General features: G+C 43.0%; 1 protein-coding gene across 2 annotated transcripts; it reads left to right on the top strand.

Annotated features, from left to right (window-relative positions):
- The first annotated feature begins 1,325 nt into the window (after positions 1 to 1,325).
- LOC129811451 (zinc finger protein 395-like) lies at positions 1,326 to 15,298 on the top strand. Of its 2 annotated transcripts, none has more exons than XM_055862756.1 (10): positions 1,326 to 1,687; positions 7,529 to 7,758; positions 8,876 to 9,096; positions 9,211 to 9,311; positions 9,585 to 9,787; positions 9,934 to 10,034; positions 10,193 to 10,469; positions 10,709 to 10,795; positions 12,191 to 12,309; positions 12,568 to 15,298. In XM_055862756.1, exons 2-10 carry the CDS (start codon positions 7,564 to 7,566, stop codon positions 12,677 to 12,679), a joined length of 1,416 nt encoding a protein of 471 aa, XP_055718731.1. In that variant the 5' UTR covers positions 1,326 to 1,687; positions 7,529 to 7,563; the 3' UTR covers positions 12,680 to 15,298. The 2 variants fall into 2 exon arrangements, with proteins under 2 accessions (XP_055718731.1, XP_055718729.1); XM_055862754.1 differs by having other exon boundaries at positions 1,327 to 1,687; positions 9,582 to 9,787.
- Positions 15,299 to 15,395: the final 97 nt, after the last annotated feature.

Here is a 15,395-nt window from a genome sequence, read left to right as displayed (position 1 = left end):
AGTCAAGTGACCGCTCTAACAATAGAAATGAATGTCCTCAAAAATGGAAGGCAAGCGAGAGGAGGCGATATCAGGCGGGACCATTCCATTGAATGAGAGGTGTTTGAACAGCAGGCACAACAAAGTCATGATTCAAATTTGCGGGAATATGTGTAATATGAAGAAACTTGTATTAGATCAAATAAGACCCACCTATCTCTACACTTTCTCATAGACATCCATACAAAAGGGGCTTATTTCACACACACATTTTGGGGGGAGTAAATCCTATTGCTTGGCCTGTTCCTCTGTTGTAGCCCTCAACTAGCTCACCCAATTCAAATCCAATTTTATTGGTCACCTACACATGGTTAGCAGATGTTAATGTGAGTGTAGCGAAAAGCTTGTGATTCACCTAGGGCTGATGATTAGTTCGCAAGTTGAATCAGGTGTGCAAGTTCTGGAAGAGATAAAATACAGGGAATGGCTTTGGGTCCCTGAGGAGAGGTTTAAGAAACCACTGATCTATTTTATGTACACCAGTGGTTCTCAAACGTCTCCTTGGGGACCCTCAGCTGTTCCATGTATTAGACCTATTCTATTCTAGAGCTAGCACACCTGATTCAACTTGTCAACTAATCATCAAGCACTTAATGAAAGTAACCAGGTGAAATGTCAGGGGTCCCTGAGGAAATGTTTGAGAACCACTGATGTAAACTGCTGTATAGGGGACGCTCTGCCCACACAAGCCATGCACATACCTGTTGTTTTTCACTTCAAGAAAACGAGAGCCAACACCTTATAATTAGTGTAAACAAAGGCAGTGTGGATTGCATAGGCTACTGTGTAAGTCACACAGCGAATCTCATCTGACTGGTTTAGTCAAATGCTGATTAATAGTGAGATTAGAATTGAGCTGTGACACTACAGTAGCAACATTGTTAATGTTGCAGATGGGTATGAAATGGCAAACATAGGTCTAATAGAAATAACAGTATATAACATTTATTATAATAATTAATTTCGAACTTAACCAAATTCCCTATCTTAGCCTATGACAAATTTGCACTGAAGCAATGTGACAAAGTTTTAAACTTGCACTGAAAGGATAAGCAACGTTACAATGTTGCAACTTTCAATGTAGCTGTTTGCTTTCTGCAGCATGCATACAACAATGTAACCTAGTTGAGTTACTGTACGTCCATTGTGAGCTCCACTCAAGCAAAGCCCAAATCCAAGCTACTGTAAACAAGTGAGCTTTGTGGGGCGTGTGTCTAGAAAAACAGGGTTTGCCCAATGAACGCTGACATCCTTACCACATGGTTAGCTTGTTTACTACAAGACCTGAAAACCCGCTGAAAACAGATTAAAGAAAACCCGGACGTGTATTTCATTCCTTTTCAACAAAACTCGACACCTACAGCTATATTTTCACGCTAAAACTGTTTAACTGCCACTGATGTATCTATTCAATTGAGTCAAATATATAAAGTAGACGGTTATTTACGTCCGAGTACCGTGTATGTATGGTATTTACTTGATAATGTTTTCGCAGAAGAAAAGCTCCATTCCAATCCTGCCCCTTAATCCACACCGGGTTTGGATATAACCAGCATACAACCCTTTTTCAGGCAGGGAAAACAGCATTTCAAGTTACAGCCGGTTAAAGCGAGCTTTAAGGAAGCTGGTGTGTTGAATATTGGCAGAGGTAAGTGCACTGTACCCATTGAAACTTTGGGGGGTTTTCTCAAGGAAAAGTGCTGTTTAGGATGCATACTTTTCAACATGTTAGTAGATTCCTTATGCAGTGTATAAGGTTTGGATTTTAAGTGCATATTTGTATTGTAAACATGAAGAAAAAAAAACATGTTCTTATCTCTGCGAAATGCATTGCGGCTACTTTTTATATGACCATATTTATCAACTGTGAAGTTGCAAATAATATTAGGACCCAGTCAATGGAGACGCTTGTTATTTGTGTCATTGTTCAATGAAGCAATCAATGCCTTATATTACATTTTTATTACAAAGCATGAGCTGCAGAATATAGGCTGTAAACGTGATGTTTTGCATCCTAAAATATATTGTGTGCATAGATCCTTTGTGACAACCTTATAGAACTAATTTATTTTAAAACAACATCCAACATGATCCTATTATTGGGAAACCAGTAAGAATAAAGATAATAAAATCAAACCAATTCAAAATAAATCATGCATTACACAAAATTATCTAGATTAAGTGTCGTAGTGATCATCTTACTGCAATGATGGTGTTTTCATGGTCTATTTTTGGTAAGAGAAATGTACAGTTTTAGTGCGGACATGCGTGGTTATACTACTTTCTACCGATAAGGGGGTGGACAGCTATGTCATAGAGACTCAAGTTCTAGAATGTTCTGAGAATGGCAGCTATTTTGGTCGGGGAGAAATCCAAACCAGTCTTAGAGTACCACAGTGAGTCATAATACCCATAACCTAGTGGTCAAACAGGGATATGGTTCCAATTGTTTTCCCACCATTCATATTTCCCATAGTGGATTTTAGAAACACTTAAAATAAGGGCTGTGTTTTGTGTAGAATTACCCTTGCGTGATGTTTTGATAACCGTGTAAATCCCTAGGACAATGTGATTTTGATCAATATTTGTCTGTATTTACCCCCCCCCCCCCCCCCCCCCATTCGAAAATGAAAGCCACAATAGCAGATAATTAGCCTATCATAAAGAACTACAAATTCCATGATGATCTGGAATAGACTGCAAATCAAGGCAAAAGTAAGACTCTCTAATGTTAGCTAAATGTAGTAATAAATACATTGGCTACATTTCTTTAAATGGACAATTCTGTGAACAGTCTTTTGTGCAAGTTCTAAATAGACACAATACCTGTTAGCAAAGGTGTCAGCTAGAGATGGGGTGCAGGAGCTTGCAGGGATTTGTAGTTTTGCATGATGTCTATTTTGATCCTAACTAGCATTTTTGAATCTTAGAGTAAATGCAGTCATATATTTGTCACCTTGTCCGAGAGAGATTTACATGGTTATCAAAACAGCACGTCAGGGTAAGCCTATACGAAATGCAGTCCTTATTTCATGTGTTTCTAAAATCTCCTATGGGAAAAATGTAATGGTGGAAAAATGATTAGAACCACTTCCCTGTTTGACCACTAGGTTTTATGGGTATTATGACACCTCCACTGTGGTGCTATATAGGAATGAATGGCAGAAGAGGCATAGGTGATGCATTTCCTGTTTTTTACTTATGGAGGAAAATAAAAGGCATGCGTGTAAAATACAGTTCTTTCGGGAAGTATTCAGACCCCTTGACTTTTTACACATTTTTTTACGTTACAGCCTTATTCCAAAATGTATGACACTTTTTACTTATTTTAATCCATTTCCACACAATACCCTGTAATGACAAACCCAAAATAGGTATTTAGAAATCTTTGCAAATGTCAACAACAAAGCAATACGTCTTATTTACATAAGTATTCAGACCCTTTGTTATGAGACTCAAAATTGAGCTCAAGTGCATCCTGTTTCTATTGATCATCCTCAATGTTTCTACAACTTCATTGGAGTCCACCTGTGGTAAATTCAATTGATTGTACATGATTTGGAAAGGCACACACGTGTCTATATAAGGTCCCACAGTTGACAGTGCATGTCAGAGAAAAACCAAGCCATGAGGTTGAAGGAATTGTCCGTAGAGCTCTGAGACAGGATTATGTTGAGGCACAGATCTGGGGAAGGGTACCCCAAAAATTGTGCAGGATTGAAGGTCCCCAAGAACACAGCGGCCTCCATCATTCTTAAATAAAGGAAGTTTGGAACCACCAAGACTCTTCCTAGAGCTGGCCGCCCGGCCAAACTGAGCAATCGGGGGAGAAAGGCCTTTGTCAGGGAGGTGACAAGGAACCCAATTGTCACTCTGACAGAGCTACAGAGTTCCTCTGGAGATGGAGAACCTTCCCGAAGGACAACCATCTCTGCAGCACTCCACCAATCAGGCCTTTATGGTAGAGTGGCCAGACGGAAGCCACTCCTCAGTAAAAGGCACATGACAGCCCGCTTAGAGTTTGCCAAAAGGCACCTAAAGGACTCTGACCATGAGAAACAAGATTTTCTGGTCTGATGAAGCCAAGCGTGAACTCTTTGGCCTGAATGCCAAGCATCACATCTGGAGGAAACCTGGCACCATCCCCACGGTGAAGCATGGTGGTATCAGCATCATGCTGTGGGGATGTTTTTCAGAGGCGGGGACTGGGAGATTTGTCAGGATCGAAGAAAAGGTGAACAGGGCAAAGTATGGAGATATTTGATGAACCTGTTCCAGAGCACTCAGGACCTCATACTGGTGTGAAGGTTCACCTTCCAACAGGACAATGACCCTAAGCACACAGGCAAGACAACGCAGGAGTGGCTTTGGCACAAGTCTCTGAATGTTCTTGAGTGGTCAGCCCGAACTTGAACCCGATTGAACATCTGGAGAGACCTGTAAATAGTTGTGCAGCGATCCAGTTGCAGAGGGAGGTGTTTAGTCCCAGGGTCCTTAGCTTAGTGATGAGCTTTGTGGGCACGATGGTGTTACACTAAGCTGTAGTCAATGAACAGCATTCTCACATGGGTGTTCCTTTTGTCTAGGTGGGAAATGGCGGTGTGGAGTGCGATTGAGGTTGCATCATCTGTTGGGGCGGTATGTGAATTTGAGTGGGTCTAGGGTTTCCGGGCTGATGGTGTTGATGTGAGCCAAGACCAGCCTTTTAAAGCACTTCCTAGCTACAGACGTGAGTGCTACTGGGTAGTCGTCATTTAGGAAGGTTAACTTCGCTTTCTTGGGCACAGGGACTATGGTGGTCTGCTTGAAACATGTGGGTATTACAGACTTGGTCAGGGAGAGGTTGAAAATGTCAGTGAAGACACTTGCCAGTTGGTCCGCGCATGCTATTGAGTCTGCGCCCTGGTAATCCGTTTGGCCCCGCCTTGTGACTGTTGACCTGTTTAAAGGTCTTGCTCACATCGGCTACGGAGAGTGTGATCACACAGTCCCCTAGAGCAGCTTTTGCTCTCATGCATGCTTCAGTGTTGCTTTCCTCGACGCAAGCATAAAAGGCATTTACCCCATCTGGTAGGCTCGTGGCTGGGTTTCTCTTTGTAGTCTGTAATAGTTTGCAAGCCCTGCCATATCCGGCAGCACCGGTGTAGTAGGATTCAATCTTAGTCCTGTATTGACGCTTTGCCTGTTTGATGGTTCGTCTGAATTGCATTCAGTTGCGCAACTGACGAGGTATCCCCTTTACCCCTTAAAGGACGTGTTATTTTTCCCTGTATTCCTGGTATAGAGTTACAGTGCCACCTGTGACTGGTGGCTATAGTATGCCTCTACGTACAGCAGCGAGCTACTGTTACACAGAGGGCCAATGTTGTGAAATCAAAGGAAATTCTGTTACCATCAGGTTGGTTCACCATTACACAAGTGAGTCAAACATTACTGGAATCAAGAAGGGGATGGAGAGAACCTTACCTGCCCCTTTTCTCTCTCATACTCAGCCTTTGGCTTCTCTGGTCGCGTTGTTGTTGCTTATGCGCACACACACACACACACACACACACACTTCCCTCTTCTCTCTTTGATGTGATTTTAATCGGTATTACAGGATATGATGGACCTTGACCACTCAACAGAGCAAATCTGGTCCACCCCAAATCTTTCCCAACTGTAAATTGTTCTTCTATATTTTCTAGAAGGGGTGACTCACTGTGTCTTGCTCTCTGGTTTCCAGAATTGCATCAGCTATCATGATGACGTCCATATAGTGATGCCCATCGGAATGTTTCTATTGACAATGTGAGACCGGCAGGGGGATTGATGGTAAAATGAGTTAATGGGATTAGAGGTAGAATCACTTTGCAGGAGAAGAGTTAATTCATTATTGAGAGAATGTTTTTGGAGAATCCCACACCTCAAATTATTGGAGACTATTATTGAAGCCCTGCCTCTATCGCATTTCCTGTGCATTTTGTCATAATCGTTTATTTTTGAACATGCAACTTTAACAAATGAAGAGTCATTAGTAGGGCACTCTTTTGGAATAAATATATTTCTGGTTTGAAGATTCTATTCACAGGCTACTGTTGTGTAATAGTATCTTAAGGTAGGCCTACACATTCCATTGGGATGTTGAATGTCAGCTAACTTTAGCTCTGTGTGTAGGAGGTTTAACCAGCAACGAGCTCTCTGTAAAGGTCAAGGCAAACCTTGTGGCTCAGGTGGTAGAGCATGGAGCTCAGGTGGTAGAGCATGGCGCTCAGGTGGTAGAGCATGGAGCTCAGGTGGTAGAGCATGGAGCTCAGGTGGTAGAGCATGGCGCTCAGGTGGTAGAGCATGGAGCTCAGGTGGTAGAGCATGGAACTCAGGTGGTAGAGCATGGAGCTCAGGTGGTAGAGCATGGAACTCAGTTGGTAGAGCATGGAGCTCAGGTGGTAGAGCATGGAACTCAGGTGGTAGAGCATGGAGCTCAGGTGGTAGAGCATGGCGCTCAGGTGGTAGAGCATGGCGCTCAGGTGGTAGAGCATGGCGCTTGCAATGCCAGGGTTGTGGGTTTAGATTCCCACAGGGGACAAGTGCGAATTAATTCAAATGTATGCACTCACTACTGTAAGTTGCTCTGGATAAGAGCATCTGGTAAAATGTCTCAAGTGTCCGAAATAGAGAAGGGCTCCAAAATAGGTCATGGGTAAATATTTGTGTTGTAACTCTATCTGCGGAAGCCAGCTGATCCCAAGCCACCACACACCATAGTATATAGTTGGATGGTGTAGAAAGAAGTCACCTCCTACCCACTGATTTGGTGTCAGATGTGTTTTTATCTAATAGTCAAGGATAGGGTTGGGGGATATGGTCATCTGATGCAATTTCAACCAAGAGAGTTTAGGGGGAGAAGGTGGGGAGGGGTAGATTTTGGTCTAAGACGGGTGTTCATTCAAGTGCAGATGAAGACCAATTATGTAATTGATTAGGTACCAGGAATGCCCTCCCCACACACTTAATCAATCCATCAACATTCATGGCAGAATGGCTGAGCTGTCATACACACATGCATCTGTATGGATATGACTCTGTCAATAAAGTTAACTTTATAGAGCTTCAAAACATGAAATACAATCGCAAAGTGAGCACACAGATTTTTTTTCTGTAATGTGTTGAAAGCAGATGGTAAATTTCTCAATCCTCATTGCCACTGCAATGGCATTTGACTGTAAAAGAGATTAAGTGTACCCAAAAATATGTTTGGGGCAAAGGGCTTGTGAGATTCATTAGTTTGATCTGGACTGTAGTTCTACAGCTAAACCTTGAAGTTCATAAACATGTGCACTTCTAAGATATTTTGAAATGGAAAAATGAATACCAATGACAACCAGAGTGCATTTCTCAGAATGTAACACAGCATGATTTCTGAGGCAGAATCAGTTCTCTCCTACTATAGTAACTAAACCCAAACTCTACTCCTGTTTCGTCTTTCTGTCTCTGTCTGTGTTCCCAATAGATTTTCTGAGTCTACAGACATTGTTACTGCCAACCATGTTACCTAAGAGTCGTCTGGGGAAGCGTTCCCCATTAGGGGCGTTGGTGTGTACCTCCTGCCCCTCCATGGAGAGCACATTGGAGACAGGGGGTCATGGGGACCCTGAGGGGGGTGTGGGGGGCCCAACCATGGGATCACCAGGGCCCCAGCATCTCAGCAGATTCAACAACAAACTACTTCCTGGACAGAAGGTGAGGGAGACATTCTTATGTTACATGTCATGCTTGAGAGAACACCGACAATCTGTCTGTCACTCTCAAATTCAGATTGTTTTAATGAATTCCCTCTTTCCTCGAGGTATCGCTGTCTGTCTTTTTATATCTGTCTCTCTTACTCTCCCCCTATCTTTGCACTAACCCTGACTTGTTCTTTTTGACTTGTCATTGTACATCTCTCTCTCCATCGTTGTACATCTCTATCACACTCTCTTGGTTTTTCTCGCTCTCTCTCAATTCAAATGGGCTTTATTGGCATGGGAAATATGTTTACATTGCCAAAGCAAGTAAAATACACAAGTGAGAGGATAATTTAACAACGTCAACAAAAAACTTTTAGAAATGAACAGTAAACATTGGTTGCTGTTCTCTCATGGCAACGGGCCACAAATCTTGCTGCTATGATTGCGCATTGTGGTATTTTGCCAAACAGATATGGGAGCTTATCAATGTTGGATTTTGTTATAGTGTGGACACTATACAAATCATTCCTACTGAATATGTGGTGTACTTAACTGCAGTACAGTATTATTACTATTCATGGGAGCGTTGTTATTATGGACATGTGTTGACTGTGACCTTTACCCAGAGTCGGTACATTGTTAACGTGACACTACCTCATGTTGGGTATATCACTTTTGTTTTCTACCATCTCTACATGGCTGTACACCTTTATTTTGGAGTTTGCAAGTAAAGACAATGAACATTGAAACGCTTGTGGATATATTCCTTGTCAAGGTATCAAATTCTTTTTGGGTCTGTGTGATCTGAGGGAAATATGTGTCTGTGTTCATACAGGTTAGGAAGTGCAGCTCAGTTTCCACCAATTTTGTTGACAATGGGCACATATCCTGTCTTCTCTTGAGAGCCAGGTCTGCCTATAACGACCTCTCAATAGCAAGGCTATGCTCACTGAGTCTGTACATAGTCAAGGATTTTGGGTCAGTCACAGGGGTCAGGTATTCTGCCACTGTGTACTCTCTGTTTAGGACTCTCTCCGTCTCTCTCCCTCCATCCTTGTACATCTATATCACTCCCACCCGATTCCTCCCTAAATTACACTTCTGTCGCTAACCTCTCCCTCTCTCTTTAGGTGTATGTGTTGTGTGGAGGGCGTGAGTGCACAGGGGTAGTGGAGCAACACAACCATGTGGATAATGAGGTGGCTCTCCTACTGCCTGTCCTGGGACAGCATGTCCTGAGGAAACTAGAGGACGTATGGACCTGCCCCACCGTCCCGCCCCCACCTTCTACTACGACACAGGGCACAGGCAGACCACACCAAATGTCCTCCTGCATCGATGTGCCCAGGAGGTAAGTGTAGTGTAGTGTGTGTGGGTGTAATTTGTGTGTTAACTGGAGCAGGGTATGCATTCCCCTGTCATTGTGTGGCTCTCTCTCTATACCTTATCGTTCTCCCTGCTACAGGAGTGCGGAGTCTATGGATGAGATGATGGCAGCCCTGGTTCTGACCAGCCTGTCCTGCAGCCCTCTGGTCCCGAGCCCTCCTCAGAGAGACACAGTCACAGGTAATTCATTGACAGAATAATTGATTGAGTGATAAGCTCTTGGTTATATTTTTCCTGTCCAGTTTTTGTCAACCATTGCAGCTCTAGTAAGGTGTGTGTGTGTGTGTGTGTGTGTGTGTGTGTGTGTGTGTGTGTGTGTGTGCCTCAGTTGGTAGAGCATATTACTAGCAACGTCATGGTTGTAGGTTCGATTCCCATAGGGGACCAGTACGAAAATGTATGCACTGTAAGTGACTTCTGGATAAGTTACTAATGTGTGTATGTGTACAGCAGGTTCTGCTGGTATGGAGTGTGGAGGTGGGGAACTCTCAGACAGCGGCAGTAGTGGCTACTGGAGCTGTGACCATGGCTACGGAAGCCCGGCCCCCTCTCCAACAATCACAGAAACAGAGGGTCACAGCCTGGCCGTGCCCCCTGATGAGGGACTGGACATGGAGCAGGTGCTGTTTGATGAGCCAGCACCACGGAAACGCAGGGTGAGTTTTGTAGTCACGGGGACAGCCTTGCTAAAATTGACCAATGTGGCAATATGTGACAGAATTTACTGGCAAGCACATCAGCTACTTGTTCTTGATTTAATGTTCCATCAGCCTTGCTTACCTGTGAACTTGTTTCCTCTCAGAACTCAGTGAAGGTGGCCTACAGGTGTCTGTGGCCCAACTGTGGGAAGATTCTGAAGTCTGTCGTTGGGATTAAACGTCACATCCGTACCCTGCACCTGGGGTAAGTGTCTAGGGATGAGACTGATCTTTGGTGCAAAAATTGCGGCCGTTGACATTATTAACTTTTATTATCAGATGATGTGACAGTGTTTCTACTAGTGGCACAAGAAAACAACTGTTGCATTAATCTATGCTGTAAAACCACATGTTTTCCCTCAGCCAAGTCAGTGAGCATGAGCGTTGCTCCTGCAGCGAGGAGGACTTCTACTACACAGAGATACATCAGCGGGAGCCGCGGCCTCTCACCCGACCTCTAGGGGTCTCTACCCCCAGCACCCCATGGCTGGCCTGCACCTCCCCCTCCAGCCCCTCTCCCGCTGGCGTAGGACCAGGAGCTGGAGGAGACTCCCCCACAGAAGTGAGCCCCCAGCTCAGCCAGTCTGCCCCCTCCAACCCGGACTTCTTCTGGCAGGTCCACTCTGAGCACTCCTACCAGGTAAGCACTAGGACAACTGCCCTCCCTGCTATTCATGTCTAAGTTATCTCTGTTCTGGGCATGAAAAGTGGAAAACAAGTGTGTTTCTTGAGTTAAATACATAATACATAATAATACATGCTATGAGCACCTATTGGAAACAGAGTTTGTAAATGTGGTTATATAGCCTATTGTTTCATATTTTGCATTTTATGATCCTACCTGATCGCAATCATTGATCACGTTATTTATCTCTGAAGGTTCCAGTCCAGGTGGTGGCTCCACCTGTCTCGGTCTCCTACTCATGCCATTGTACCACACCTACCTCAACCCCCCACCCAAGACAGGTAAACATGCCATTGTACCACATATACCTCAACCCCCCCCCACCCAAGACAGGTAAACTTGCCTGAAGCACTGGGTGGGTAGAGTTTGCACTTTAGGACTAAAGGAATGGTCTCGAATGTGCAAACCCCGCCGATCCCACACTCCGTTTGAGCTAAATCAAATGTGCCTAGAGAAAAGTGTTGGTAAAGGAGCTGGACAACAGACTACAACAATGAAATGACAATCAACACAACCCTGACTCCTGGGGCTCTTGAACGCAACCCTCACTGCAGAATCCAATAGGAGAATCTCAAGGGAAATTCCCTGTAGATAATTGATTTATAAACACTCAGTTAAGAATCTACTGTACAACTGCTGTTCATGCTGTATGTCCAGGTATATGCTATTTTCACTGGTAGAATTCAACATATTTTTGCCCTTTGAACACAGAATTGTCCATATATCCAAGCGTTTTGAATTCATCACATACTTGCTTTTAAAAGTGGAATATTTGCAGAAACATTTCCCATACAGAGCCTCTGCCAGTATGTGTTTGGGGAATTGAATTCAGTCCATCAGGGAAAAACATCATTTGTTTTCTAGGATAGATTTAGTGCCCTGTCCCCAGAGCTGCTCTATACTGCCAATAGTGTCATGGATATTTACCAGCTAATCCCCTGTTGATTTGATCATATTTTCTTTCCATCGCTGAACTGGGTGCCTTTGTCTCCACTGGCCCATAGTCTCTCGTTAGCTGGTGCTACAACACTGCCACCTATCGATATGTAGTAGAAACTGCAGGTAGTTTATTTGTAACAACACGTGGACACTGGCGTGATCAAGCCACTGCAGTAGTCTGCAGAAGTGCACACAAAGAGAAATCAATGCTGATGCCGTTTCAGCAGTTTACAGTAAACTGAACGATCCATGTTATCTAAATACACATTGCATGAATGCTAAAATAGTGGATGAAGATTTTCCTTGCTTTCATCAGTGTTGTTTTGCTGGACCTTGCAGTATTGTGAGAGACGGCAAAATCAAATGCAATATGTTGTCATTTATTTTATTAGTTTACTTATTTTCCTTTAGGGCTGTATGTTGTGCTGAGAAATCTATGTTCAATTCAGTTGTTGGTTATTTGTATAAAATTAGACAGATTAGTTAGTAGTCTCTAACCAATTACCAAAAACTGAGTTTACACTTATTTATAGTGGCTGTCCTTGTCTCCTCCCCTCATCTGCAGTTCCTTTCCCATCAGTGGAGGTAAAGGAGAGGAGATGTGGGAAAGAAGCCTTTTGAAAGGATGGGATTAGACATTCTGCTCTTCATCACCCATAACAAAGGCAGTCATAATGTGTATGTTCTGTTGTTTTTCTATGCACTGCTTCTCACCTGTTTCCCCCTCTGTCCACCAGGGTGCGTCGTTCCGTGTGAGGTCAGTCAGTGTGGGAGAACAGTGGCTGCAGCAGCACAGTGCCCCCATCAGACCACACCCTGTCAGCACCTCTCCCCAACGCAGCCACTGGTCCACAAGGTGAGATACTATATTTTAGTATACTATTACTAATGTATCACTATTGATAACATTTTAATGCACATAATGTCCTTCATATCTGCCTCAGTCAATCTGAGTCTACATTAATTTCCCTTCTCGCCGCTCTCTGATTTTTCTGTCTTTTCCTCACTCTTATCTATGCATCTCCTTACTTATGTCTCTCTCTCCATTCCCGTTCATTACATTTACTGTAAATTGACTTCCCCTCTCTTACCCTCCCTCCCTTTCTATCTATAGGAGGATCCGTGGCGAGGCGAAGAAGTGCCGTAAGGTGTACGGCATTGAGCACCGGGACCAGTGGTGCACCGCCTGTCGCTGGAAGAAAGCCTGCCAGCGCTTCCTCGACTGAACCCCTCCCAGAAGAGAGGGATGAAGAGCGAGAGAAAGAAAGATGGAGCAGTCACCTCTTCGAGTGAAGACTGAGGAAAGATCTGGGGGACAACCAGTGGAGCACCATGTACGTTGGTGTTTATTTCTTTCTTTAAAAAAAACTTTTTTGTAATTTTTACCACTTTACTAAAAGTTTTATGAATTTTGTTCATGTCTTTGACAACTTCGGGTTCTTGTGCGTTGGTGCTCATGTTGAACTCTGTGGGGGGGCAGGCAGCTAAATTACCTATGACTGGTAACCTATGACCTTTACCAGAAGCATAGTTTTGCATCTCAGTTCCCCTGTCTTCCTGCCCAGGGAGGGGCTATAAAGGAAGTGGAACGTGATCCTCTCTTCCAAATCTTTGGCTATAACTTATAAACAGCAGCTCTTCTATACCCAGCAGCTATATAGGGGATGTCTATAGATCTATGACATCATGCCATCCATAATTTGGCTTGGAAACAAGGCTTGCTGCCTATTGCCAATTGTGGACCTGAGCCAGGCAGGTGCTGAGCAGAATATCTGATCTGTAAATTAACCTAACTTCCAAACGCCTGGGCAAAAACAGATCTGTATGATACAAAGGTTAACCGATCCATCAGGCTTTGGCTTCCTGTCTGTGCATGCAGTGGACAATGATGGCAAGGAGAAGAAAGTAAAGTGATACTAGGAGGGAGCCCTATGTGACAGAGGTGAAGCTTCACAAAATACTTAGATCCTGTAAATAGCATGCTTGTTACCATGTCAGAGAAGACTTGCTCATTTATTTGTTATAAAGTATTGAGTTTAATTTATACCAGCTCTTGTCAATTGCATATAGTGCACAGATTGGCTGAGAGAAGCCCCCTTGACCTATAGGATTCCATCTGCTCATGATCTACCAAGCGTCGGTAACCAGGAAGTTGTGTCCTAAACATTGAGAATGGATTGGAGGAGAAGTAAAATGCAGATTTGGGAGTCATTAGCCCAACCTATCTGATATTATAAGCCATTTATTCCTGCAAACTTGTATGTAGCTTTTTTTTATTTGTGGTTTTTTTAAGGGAACCAAAAAATATTTTGGGGCGATGTCGAATATGTTAATTTGTATTGTGTTTCATTATATTATCCAGCAATGTTGTCTATATTTTGCAACTTGTCGTTTTTCTAAGGTGTGTTAAATACAATGTTCCGCAAAGAATTACCATGTGGGATATAGGGATCAATTCACATACTCTAGTCTAGACCATTCAGAATTTCACTTCTCTGAGCACGATGTAACCAACTGTTAAAGTTAAGGACCCAGTATCTCATCCTTGTTGTTAGCAGCTACGGTAGCTATCCTTTCTGGTATGCCTTAAAGTCTTCTTAGTCACACCAGAAATAGTCTATAATATAGCCTCGTAACAGACTTTGGTTATGCTCACGGATATCATTTCAGAGCACTAGTCTATAATTAAAGAGACACTATGACAGAATAGGACATGAAAGTATTGGTTCCCTTTAAAACATGGAGGTCATTGGCAGCTTTGGTCTCTTACTCACATCGTTGTAATAAAATGAGCCATTTGTATAAATATATTTTGTCAGGAATCTATCTCCATACACTTGCCATATGCTTGGCTATCCAACACTCCAGTACCAGCCTCAGTACTGCTGAGACACTAACTGAATGATGTTATCGAGGTTCCAGGTTTGATGTGGAATGTGCCACGTGGTGCCAATAAAAATAACTAAAATATGGTGCCAGGATTGAGTCTAAAAACATTTACATGGCTAAGTGCTTATCTAGAATGATATGCTGCTCAAGGGCATTGTGGCCCTGAACCCTTGTCACTCTGCCACTTATTGTAAATTAACATGCATAAACAGATGTTTCATATGTTAAAACCCAAAATGCTTGAATGCTTGTTTATTGAAAATATGTGTTTCTACTCATAGAAAAAACAACTAATGTTTCCTTGCAGTAAGCCAATGAATCCACAGAAGCAAAAAACAGTTATATATTGTGTTATGTATAGGTAACTGCCAAAATAATGGAAACACTTGAGTAAATGAGGGATACAACGTATATTGAAATCAGATGCTTCCACAAAGGTGTCGTTCCTGAGTTAAACAATTAACATCCCATCATGCTTAGGGTCATGTATAACATGCCCAGTTTCCCATTGTTTTGGCTCTCATGGCTAGAAGAGGAGATCTCAGTGACTTTGAAAGAGGGATCTTAAAGGTGCATAGAGGGTTTAAAGTGTGTGTCTCTCAGTCACCAGATTTTAAACCAATTGAATAATTATGGGAGATTCTGGAGCATCGCCTGAGACAGCGTTTTCCACCACCGTCAACAACACACCAAATGATGGAATGGTGCCGCATCCCTCCGAGTTCCAGACACATGTGTATTGGTGCTGTTCTGGCGGCTTGTGGTGGCCCAACACCCTATAAGACACTTTGTTGGTGGTTCCTTTATTTTGGCAGTTACGTGTATGTACTGTACCTGGAGAAAGACATTACCTTTGAATAAAGTAATTGTTTTATTATGATGCACTATTTTTATATGGAATCTGGAATGTTTTGGTCTTTTTGATGTTGAAATATGCTTAATAAAGATTAAGCCTCTCTAGTAGTCTTGTTTTTATTCTCCCTTTTCAAATCTTGGCCTCAATTTAGATGTAAAGTTATACACCTTTCCATGTTGAGTTGTTAGCCTGCATCT

The sequence above is a fragment of the Salvelinus fontinalis genome, chromosome 15 (genome assembly GCF_029448725.1).
Source record: "Salvelinus fontinalis isolate EN_2023a chromosome 15, ASM2944872v1, whole genome shotgun sequence".
Classification (NCBI taxonomy): domain Eukaryota; kingdom Metazoa; phylum Chordata; class Actinopteri; order Salmoniformes; family Salmonidae; genus Salvelinus; species Salvelinus fontinalis.
This window is presented reverse-complemented; position numbering and strand designations above follow the sequence as displayed.